Source organism: Trachurus trachurus (assembly GCF_905171665.1).
Source record: "Trachurus trachurus genome assembly, chromosome: 12".
NCBI classification, from domain to species: domain Eukaryota; kingdom Metazoa; phylum Chordata; class Actinopteri; order Carangiformes; family Carangidae; genus Trachurus; species Trachurus trachurus.
In genome coordinates, this window is record NC_139908.1 from 17,235,882 (window position 1) to 17,247,571 (window position 11,690).

The 11,690-nt window shown below is 41.1% G+C and overlaps 1 protein-coding gene across 1 annotated transcript in view; it reads left to right on the forward strand.

Annotated features, from left to right (window-relative positions):
• nsmfa (NMDA receptor synaptonuclear signaling and neuronal migration factor a) overlaps nucleotides 1-997 on the forward strand; it is a gene marked incomplete at both ends in the record, with an annotated part of 40,822 nt that extends 39,825 nt beyond the window's left edge. Inside the window, one exon of the mRNA XM_083984241.1 lies at nucleotides 900-997. Coding sequence (XP_083840367.1) covers nucleotides 900-997 — 98 coding nt within the window. The remainder of the gene's footprint in view (nucleotides 1-899) is intronic.
• Between the last annotated feature and the right edge of the window lie 10,693 nt (nucleotides 998-11,690).

Consider the following 11,690-nt stretch of genomic DNA (forward strand, 5'->3'; position numbering starts at 1 on the left):
TTCAAATATGTTTCTTATCCGCCCTATTTGGGTGCCGCTTCAATATTTCATTTTCCATTTGCTTTATTTTCCTTTAATGCAACTGATCAAAGTCATATAGATTTCACACTGTGCAGCTGCCATCACAAAAGGGAAAGCAGTCTAGTTATTTATTAACTTTTAAAACTCACTCTTCCTGGTCCTCACTGAAGGGAGGAGCAGGGACACACAGTATGCTCTCTTCTACACAATAGGCACAAAAGGCTTCTCTTGGTCCAGGAAGAACTTAAAATTCTTTGTCTGTTAGACGCAGAGCCAAACTTCTTCTTTAGCCACTTTACTTTTATCAAACCTTCACCACAGAGACATGCATCCCCTTCTGCTACTCGTCCATTTAAAAAGGCACCAACAATTGATTCTGCTCTCCTGAGGATTTACAAATTACCCATCACATAGACGGTAACAAAGAGAAAATCAATTTGCAAACATCAGGACAGGTAAAAACAAATCACAGCCTCGCACTTCGTTGGGGAAACCTGTGGCTGCATGTGTTTTACTAACGTTAATTGCAGGTCTGTGACAGGAGGAGGTTTAGCTCTGATCACTCGCACCGCAATCTACCATCCCACTCCTCTTCACCTCATCATGGGGTGAAACATCGTTCAACACACACTGCCTGTGACAAATACTGTATTGTGTATCCAAACATTTGAATGGAAATGTAACTCTGAGGATTCTGGGCTGAGTTTTACCAAAAAAAAAATGTAATAAGACTAAACTAAAATACAATCTAAGTTCAGAACAAAGCTAGTTGGATTTTGAGTTCTTGTTGGTGGTAAAGAAAATCCCACCCATTTGTTGTTGTTGTACTGCTTCCTGCTACGAAATTCAAACTTTTCCTGTCTCATTTACCAATCAAGGCAAAGAGATGATTGAGATGTACTTCGACTTCCGCCTCTACCGGCTTTGGAAGACGCGCCAGCACTCCAAACTCCTGGACTATGAGGATTTTTTGTGACGAAGACACCAGGATGTCGGGTGCAGAGGAGCCCCCCCAGTGCCACGAGGAAACCCCGTACAAACCGATCCGATGACTGAACATTGCTCAACTGTAGTGCTCGACCAAACAGCTCAATATAAAAACAGTCATACCTGCTTTCATCCTGGAGAGGGCTGGGAGAGGAAGGAGAGGGATGGCAGGACAAGGAGGCCGAGGACAAATTAAATCATGCTGTGCCTCTGTTCTTCCTCGTTTCCAGAGTAAGTTTCAAAGACTAACAAAAAAGGGCCGAAACAATACAAATAAAAGAAGACAAAAAAGCAGAAACAACTGGACTACACACATCAACTCTCTCTGCCTCTTTGAGTTTGAAAACAAAAAGGAGAATCGAAAATTCAAACGTGTACAAAAAAAAAAGAAATATCATTTTAATCACTCCTCTGTTGCAAGGACGTTTTACTTTTTGAGGCTGAAAAGCTTCAGAAAAACCCGCTGAAAGTCATTCTGTCATAATACGGTTCTGTGTTTTGACTGGACCTCTTAGATAATCTCAGACCCCGACGACATACATAAACATGAATAATCCATATACTGATGTGTATATATATCACATGAATATATTAGCATAGCTTTAGTCATGCAAATAATACTCTATATGAGAATAATGATGCATCATTTATTTTTGATGTGCATTGTTGTGCAGTTTCATATGGAAATACTTTGGAATAACTCAGGTTTTAGCCATGAAGTAATTAATCTGTTTGTCTATTCTATCAAGATATTGTAATCTTCGTCACCATCGCTTGGAATGAATGTATTATCTCCCCTAGAAATGCATCTTCAGTTTGAGGAATTGAGCTTTATGTTTTGGTAAAAACAAACAAACAAAAAAAAAAGTACAATGTGCTGATTTTGTGCGAGTGTGTGTGTGAGTGTGTGTTTTCCATGTAAGAAAAAAGGAAAAAGCAAAAAAAAAAACATGCAGATGTGTTGTGTGTATTTTCTCTATCTGCTCCTCTTTTGAAACAAAAACGATTACCACCTTCATCCCCACAATTATCTTTCTATCACACATACACACGGACAGTCTGATTCATGATGTCAAGAGGGATGTAACAGCCATCCAAGTGCTCCTACCCCTGTAGTGTAGGAGTTGCCCTGTTGATCCCCTCTGCTCTCTTGCAGAGGGTTGGGGCCACTTAGCCGGCCCCTGTCAACAGTTCCGGCTGCTCTCGCTCCTGCCAAACACTCTTGGCTTCTCTTAATGGCAGCCAAACGAGCCTCCGCCACCTCTCACTTCACTGGGCTGTGATCCAGTCGCAGGACCGGAGCTCTCTGAATTAAACAGATCTGCCAGAAGTTTAAGCTGTTAACAGCCATCTGCTTCTCCTGCCAGGTGTCGGCTATAGTTAAAAGGCCAGAAATATGTGCTGACTGAGTGCGTGTCTGCGTCTGAGACGGCTGCGCTGGCCCGAGTTGACCCCCGAGCTTCTTCAGATTAAGAGCTGTCAAATGTGGAGAGCTGGAGCTGGACGACAATGCGCTCACGCAGATAAAACAATAGGGCTGAGACAAAAAGAAAAAGAAAAAAAGGTATTTAAAATAAATCAAATCATGAGCAAATTAACATTAAACGTTGGTAATTTTCACATTAAAAACACAAACAAACATCTGCGCTGTCAAATGCTTACCAGTACAGATGCAGAACAGGTGCACATCTACTGCTGAGTGAGGTGTGTGCTCAGCTATAGAGTCACATTAACATAGAAAATGGCACAGAGGCACTCAAAGGACAGGAAATCTGCTGTTTAAACCTGGTCCAAATGGACACTGTCCAAAGCAAGAGTGAAAAGGCTGCTGTTAGGAAACAGGGCAGGACGTAATGAGTTATATAATTCTGGTAAACAGCACACAATTGAGCACAGTCTCCTGGTGTTGCACTTGGGTTGTACACAGCCTGTTAAGTGATCTTCATTGAGGACCTTAAGCTGGCAGTTTTCAGCTAAAGCCCCTGATGGAGGCTTGTTTATCTCAGCTTAAGAAATAAAGTGGTAAACTGAGACCAGAGTGCTGAGATCTTTTGTGCTTTTAAAGTGCTAATATTCTACTTTTCTGTGTGCCTGTAGCTTTTGTTAGTGCTAGAAGGAGCAGCTAATGTTAAGAGCATTTACTAGATCCGAGTATAAAAACTGTAACATCTTTACAAGTGAGCAGAAAAATCGCTTTTGTCATCTGAAAGTGTTAACATAAAGTTTGTTGTCCTGCTTCTCCTCCTCAAAGTGCTGAGTAGAGGGCGGCGACGCCTGGAGACACGGCTCAGTCACACCGCAGCTCACGGCTCAGATAATCACAGCAGTGCACATTGACTAGAACAGTGCGTCCCTAAAAATGAAAGCAGCTCCTGAATGTCATACAGAATCACTATTATTACTAACTAACAATTACTGTTTGCATAAGTGGTCGGCGCCAAGAAAGTTTACAGTTTTTTTTCATCATTTAACAGATTTCACTGTGGTCCAGTGGTCCCATACATGTCCACACACAAACATACTCAAACACACACAGGAAAAAGTATTCTCTCTGTGTGTATGATAAATACTTTTCCATCTGTCTTTATTTGTGAGGATGTGTTAATATTTGGAGCATTAAGTGCTGAATTTCTTTCTTTTTTCTTTTTTTGTTCACATGTTAAAGTCAACCAATCTCTCTGGAGTGTTCTCTGTCTCTCAAGCAGGACTCTGGTTTTTATTTGCTTTTGCCCTCTCTCTGACATTGCAGTGCTGGCCTACAGTTTAGTCTGGCACAGACAAGTGCTCTCTCAGCCTGAGTCACGTATTACATGTTTTCACTACAGATTTCAAATTCAACAATTACACAGCCCTGTCATGTCATCGAGCCATTTTTAATTCCAGTAGAAGCATCAAGCTGCCAAATTCTCAAAGACGTTGCCCTTAACAGCTGCTAGGTTTAATGGATTTTTTTTTGTTTGTTTGTTTTCTGGCGTAAGCAAAGCTGTGATTGGGTGGATTCCGTCGAATCAGGAAGTTCCCTCTTTGGAGAGGAAGGAAACCATACATCTTGTGCCACAGAAAATATAAGAAAATCTCATGCAGTATACAGAATTTACTGGTAACCAATGTTTTGTTTGAACTTTATTGGGCTGAACTGAACACGATGTGAAGAGCACTCTGACTCAGGAGTTTGAGAGAGCTTTCTTGTTTTCCTCCTCACCGGAAATCTAATTAAAAATGCAAACATGTCCCTTTGTCTGTCTCAGTCTCTGTTGCCTTATTTGCCACTTCACTTCAGTTGAACCCTTTTATGTGATGGTAAAAATTATACAAAAGAAACAGGCAGGTGTAGCCTGTCGCCTTTAGAGATGATATTTCTCCATAATACATCAAATTTGCAAAGGGTTGGGTTAGGGGTTGGTTGAAAGATCTGTGAAATATGACCTTTTGTTTGATGAAAATGTGTGTAAAATAGATTCAAAGCTTAAAACCACATGGGGCAGATTTATAGCAGTCTGATGGGACTGTGGAGAAAAAATAATGTTTCAGCGCATTTTTCATTTTAATGACTTAAAGCAGAAGTGAGTGATCCGGTCGTTTTCGCTAATGCTGCGTTCCAGGCAGGCTTTTGAAATCGTAAATTACAGCTTCAAGTCACAACTTACGACTTTGTAGCGTTCCAGACAACCCACTCGTGTTTTTCCGACCTGTTTTACCTGTGAAAAGTCACTATAACGGCCACTCGTAACTTCCGACCGGTGAACTCGTACCAGATAGAACTGGTACCACTTCACGGTCGGAAAAATACGAGTTTCCTTGAACGCACCATAACAGTCCTCGTCGCTACGTCACCACATTCACGGCGTTCCTTGGCTGCACACACAGCCCTGCATGCCGTTCTCTCTCCTCATTGGATAAAAACTGTAGGATACGATAAATGTTTTCTCTTCGGCTCAGAGCAGAGCAGAGGGACTGAGAGACCCGTGTTTCAGTCCAAACACTCTATGTAAGTGATTGCTGTCGGAAGATATAACTATTTAAGACTTATATTAACACAAATATATCACTCACTTCTGCTTTAAAGCCCCAGTGTGTAACATATTTAGCTTTTTATTAGCAAAAATCAAATATTGCTTTCATAAAGTCAAATCACACCCGCATACAAATGAAAGCTTTCTCGTACCTTAGAATGAGTTGTTATAAGTCGTTATACATAAGTGGGCAACGCAACCTCGGCTGCCATGTTGCATTGCCATTTTTTACGTTCAGTGGCAGCGTGACCGTAGGTAACCACAGAAACTCATCGGAGCTGTCGGCTCGGGGAGAACGTTTTCGAGGTAGCGCCTGTTAAAACTGTCACCACTGTGTCGTGTGAGGAAGGACGGAGGCGCTGATGTCAGGCAGACGGCCGTCGGCAAACCAACCGGATGTCATTTTACTCCACGAGAGAAAGACTGTAAAACGTGGGTCAGGTAAACAAATACGACATCACCATGACAATAAATTGTCACGCCTGTATTGTTTTGCCTCGTGCTGGCGGACCACTTGTTTTTTACATAGACGCTTCTTTATCCTGTTAGATGCAGCGTCTGTTGTCTGTCTGACGTCTGCCCGATTTCACGTGAATGCAACATCAAGAATACGTTCCGATATGCAACCGCACCGCTAGATGGGGGTAATTCCTACACATTATACCTTTAAGACTCCCCACGATCATCCAATAGAAACTCCACCACCACACCGTCATCACTACTCTGCATTACATGGACTGGAGATGAGACTGAACACAGCTAAAGATCAATGGACGCTGACCACAGGTTGTGAAGTCATGTTGGCTGTAGGAACCTGATAAAACAAGACAGCTGCCCACAAACAGTTAGATGTGTGATGATGACACATTCTCCGACTGAGGATGTGTCATGCACAAGGTTCTGCATTACAATCCTCTTTATAAGTTTCAGAGAATCTCTTATCGCTGTGATCACACCGCTGCAAATTGCTTCAACTCCGCCAAAGCGATTTAAAATAGCACGAATTACAGCTCATTTCATGTTAACGTACAAGAAGATCCAATTGCCACAGCGGGGAGGAATATCTGTCTGGATGTGTTTGTGGGGTAATAATTCATCTCAAATGAAAAGCCTGACTTAGATTACAGAGCGATTCGTGGGAAGCAGAACAGAGAAAGGTGGACACAGAAGAGGCTAGTTTGAAATGAAGAGGAGAGAAACAATCCATTGGTTGTTAAGAAGGTGCTTTAACTTGCTGTTGTTTCCTTTCTGTTTGCAATAAACCTCTTGGTTCAGCCTCAGTGCCAGAAATAAATTGGAAGCACAACAAGACAGAGAGAGAGGGAGAGAGAGAGAGATAAAAACAACACATGTTTTGAATTATTTTGTCTTAGGTGAAACTTAGCATGGAAAAATGCAGATAACGCAGCCCTGACACTCAGAAAGTAGTTTTAAGGTGCCTTATCTCCCCGTCCCAGAAATGTCCTGATCCCTAATCTCTATGCCTTTCACAAACTCTACATCCTGTGCACTGCCTTTCTACCTCCACCTACTTCCTCCATTTAAATTAGAATGGGGAATTAACATTGAGTTTGATATGCAAAATTTAGGAAGAATACAACTGCAATCCTTTTAGTATAACCAACAGTATGTCCTGGGTGTCCAGAGCCTGGAAGTCCTCTAATTTCCCCCACACACATCATCTGGCAAACATGGCTATTAGACAGTGAGAAAAACTGAGATAATGCATCAACGTGTGTAGAAAGACAAGAGAATAACATTATATCAAAACGGACAGCTTATGACTCCGTAAGTATCCCATAGTAGGGGGAAAGGCACTCTTATCTTAAGCTGTTCTCCAGAGTCGTTCAAGGTCATAAAGCATCTCTGATTTGTACCTCCTGAGGCTACAAACTGCAGAGGGCAGGAAGAGGCCGTTGATGAATATGCTACGAAGATACATCTGGTAATAAGATGTCAAGAGTCATAAAACTGCTATTCGTATCTGTCTGAAATATAGGTTAAATAGTTCTATTGTATTGTGTGCTACTTTTACCTGTGGAGCCCCACAGGGATCAATATAAAATAGATAAGTAACTTTGAGAGATACACTCACTAAGCACTTTATTAAGGAAGCCATAACACTAAGGAGCCTCAGTTGGAAATACCGGTAGCTTGAGATTCTGCTCCATGTGGTTTACGTTAAAATCCATGCAGCAAAAAGAACATGTGAAATGTATTATTGCACATGTAAGATATTATATTTGATTAAACCAAATGAGATTTGAATTATCCGAGTTGATTAGGGGGAAAAAAGGCTAGGAAAAAGCCCTGAGGATGAACAGACCCCTGCAATAAAGAAGGTTTAGATCCAGAGACAGCAGAAGAGAAAGATCCATCCAGCAACAGTGGAACATCTGAAGGAGCCTGGGGTCAACCAGAGCCGACTGGACATCAAGGGACAGTGAAGTCACACACACACACACACACACACACACACCATGTGATGATGTTGTGAGCTATAGAAGCTATAAAGCTTTTGCCTTTTGTACATATTCAGGTTGTTGTTTTATGATCTCATGCAATCGCTATTATGGCACCACTGATGTATGACAATTCAAGGAGAGGACCTGAGGAGGTTGTATGTGGAAAACAGTGCTGCAAAAACCTCTTTCATCTCATGCAAGCTAAATAAAGAATTAAATAGGATAAATATAGGATTATTTCTCTTGTCACTAAAAGAAGCACATTACTAGTCAGATCAAAGGGAAATATTCTCATCTGATAAAAAGCACAACCTTTTTTTTCTCCTTTGAATAACTGGTGCCACATATTTTACAAATACATAACACAACTATACTGTCTGCTTCTGTTCATTTCACCATTGCTCAAAATAAGATCTGATGTTAAATTGTTGTCTGTAGGACTGTCTGTGCTAAAGTTAAACTGAAATTACCACATATTTTCTTCACTAAAGGTTGCTTTAAAGCCCCAGTATGCAACTTATTTGGCTTTTTATTAGCAAAAATCAAATATTACCTTCATAAATACGTATTTCACTGAAGTCGAATCACACCCGCATACAAATGAAAGCTTTCTCGTACCTTAGAATGAGTTGTTACAAGTCGTTACAAATACATAAGGGGCGACGCACCGAACCCACGATGCCATGTTGCATCGCTGTTTAGTTTTCGAGGTAGCGCCTGTTAAAACTGTCACCACTGTGTAGTGTGAGGAAGGACAGAGGCGCTGATGTTGCGTTCAGGTGCAGGAGGCAGATGGCCGTCGACAAACCAACCGGATGTCATTTTACTCGAAGAGAGAAAGACGGTAAAACGTGGGCCAGGTAAACAATACGACATCACCATGACAACATATTGTCACGCCTGTATTGTTTTGCCTCGTGCTGGCGGACCACTTGTTTACATAGACGCTTGTTTATCCTGTTACATGCAGCGTCTGTTGTCTGTCTGACGTCTGCCCGATTTCACGTGGATACAACATCAAGAATACGTTCCGATATGCAACTGCACCGCTAGATGGGGGTAATTCCTACACATTATACCTTTAACACCTTTTTCTTATGTTTTTAAAATATGAGACCTGAACCAGTGGGTCCCAACCTGGGGGCCATTTGGGCCAAGCAGGACATGATGGCAGGTTAATGACGGGTACAAAGAGGAAAAAGTGAAATTTCACAAAGCCGAGAGCTCGCAGTCTGCCAAACATGTTCCAAAACTCCTTACTTGAGTGTGCCTGGGGGTGCGTCTGCAATCACATCATTATTATTCATCCTGAGCTAATTAAACTTTTACCGCAGGCATAACCACTCAATCATGATTGGGCCGCAATAGTCATGCAACACATTCAGCTGAAAACAATAAAATAGGTGTAACAACAATGTGCAGCTTGCCCTAACTGTGTGTGTGTATGTGGGGGGGTGGGGGGGGTGATGTAATTGTTGTTCCCTCTGAGTAATAAAAAAAAACAGTAAGGGAGACATCTTTCAATGAGACCACATCTTATTGTAATTTCCACTAACTTACATAAAGTATGGCGGAGAGAGGGAAAGAAATGAAAGCAGAGGAGAGAAAAAACAAAGACTCTTACTGTAGCCTATGAAATCAGCAGCGAACATGCCCATCAATTCATGCATCCAAGCTTACAGTTGCAGCAGCAGATAGGTGAAAAGGTTGTAAAGCCAGCTGAGAAAGTGATGACCAAACAAAGATGTCAATGGACTTTGTGTATAATCAAAGTCACAGGAGAGAAACATGCCCCAATTCAGGCCACAGCACTCAAATATTCACATATCTTCACAATATCTCAATAACCAGCAACATTGGCACGACAAAACATAATAGCCCAGCCACATCATAATCATCATTACAGATGCAAATCAGGCACAGAGACAAATATCCACATTATAAGAAGTGGAATAATTGGCCAGCACACAGAAAAAACAGCTTAAGTATAAGCAGCAATAACCGACACCAAACACAGGCGACAAACAACAACAACAAAAACCATAACAAAACACATCCCAGCCACACAAGAGATTAATTCATCAATTATTACAGAGGCAAATCTCGCACACAGTCAAAGAGCAGAAATTATTAGTCAGCACACACACACAACAGCAGCAGCATCAGCAGCCAGAGCCATTATTATCTGAGGCGTTAGTAAAAAAAAAAAAAAAAAAAAAAAAACACAATAATAATAGTAAACAGCAGACTTAGCTTTGTGGAGGTAGCCATGGTCTCGGCAGGTGCTCCCCCCGTCCGAGGTTTGAAGTGGCGTCCGCCCGGTAGTTGATCCCAGAATAAAGCAGCAACAGCGGGAAATGTTTCTCCACAAAGACGTCCTGAGTTAACGCGGAGTGTGTGCCGGCGGGTTAGCTTGTTGTTGTGATGCTGCATGTACATTTTCCAAGTTTTAAACAACTTTTCCAGTTCTGTCAAGGTGACTGACAACGGCCACAAAAGCGGAAGTGGCCATTTGAACTTCCCGCCTAATTACAGTGGGTGTGTTTAGCTCTTTAGCTAGCCTACTCACTCACTCACTCACTGCACACAGGGAAGTTCCCACACTGTAAAATCACATAGCCTACGGTAGCCAAAGTCAAATCTCTACATTATTTTAGGCTACCATTATATTACATTTTATGCTTAATGGTCTGATTCACACTGTTTTAATCCATATCAATGAAATATATTTTTAAAGACAGTGGTAAAAAGAAGTAGCCTATCATTTCAGCAAAAGCAATTTAGGCTAAACCTAGGCTACCACACAGACATAGGCTATCATGATGTTACCCTGTTACAGTAAATCTACCATGTTACCGTGTTATAAATCTATCATAGGCTACAATATACAGAACCAAATGTGTAAACCCCAAATTCACAACTATGAAAAGGTGTAAAAACTTATTGAAAATCTATCCATGTAACATGCAATATGTGATTTGCTATACCCTTTCAGAAGTCAACTAGCTCTAAATGGACCAGTGTTGTTTTTCCATGAAACTGACATTGGTCTGAATCCAACCGTTTGACATTTCAGAATATTATGATAATCAAGATTATGTAGGCTATATATCCTCATATTTCTGTGGATTAGATTTGGATTAGTGTGTTTCAAATATGGCCCAGATTTGGACAGATTGGTTGTACAGAACTCCCCATCTATGTTCCTATGTTCAGGAAGAACACTGTACCTACTTGTCACTGTGTGATTGTGTGAGTAATTCCTATATTTCTATTGGCAGCCCTGTCATTTAGGTAGGAAACAACCATCTGAAAGAGATTAAATTCTCCTACAAAATGATTGCAGCAGAGTTTACATTGTAGCCTAATTTTAGAAATTGATGGTTATTCTGTGAGACAGTTTACTTGAAAAACAGTGCATGCATTGATCTCTGACTTTTTCTTTCCTTTAAAAAGACTACATTAAGAATAATCAAGTAATTAGAATCGGAAATGAACAAACCTTCGATACAAGATGATGCTTCACACTGTTCATTTCCATGGAGCCGCAAATTTCATACATTCATTCTGCACAAATGTATCTTTAATTTTCACGACTGGTGTCAAGTTCCTCATTTGGGTTCTACCTTCACTTTAAAGACTTTTGCAGCATAATTCACAGACTCCTTTAATCTTTCCAAGTGCAGCCTTGGCAGTAAGTTAATTAAGTTTCAAAGGTGCTGTTACGTTTTATTCTATTTTATTTAACTCCTTAAACACTCTTCTTTGGATACCAGAAATTGCAGTCCACATCAATTGAGCACACTATGGGAAAAGTGGGTCATTGTAGGGAAGGGGCACTAGTGACTGAAAACATCTCACCTGCAGGTGAAGATCTAAGCATGCGGTTTTGCACAACGCTGAGCAAGCCCTTTGTTTTATTGTTTAGGTGCATTTTTTTTGTTCTCTCCGTACCTCTGGCAGCCTTCAGCAGGTAAACAATTAACTGCACATGATGAGTGAAGGATCAGAATCTTTCACGATCAGCACTTCTGAGTTGCTGATGTGGGGTTTTAGGCTCCCTCACGTAGCCCACCGTGGGGCAAAAACACACTAGTTCAAGACCTGAAATAGCCTCTGAACTGCACAAACACTGTATCTTACACAGTGAACATTACATTGTTCTGCAATGAGTCTAATTTGTAATTCGCCTCAATCCTATGGA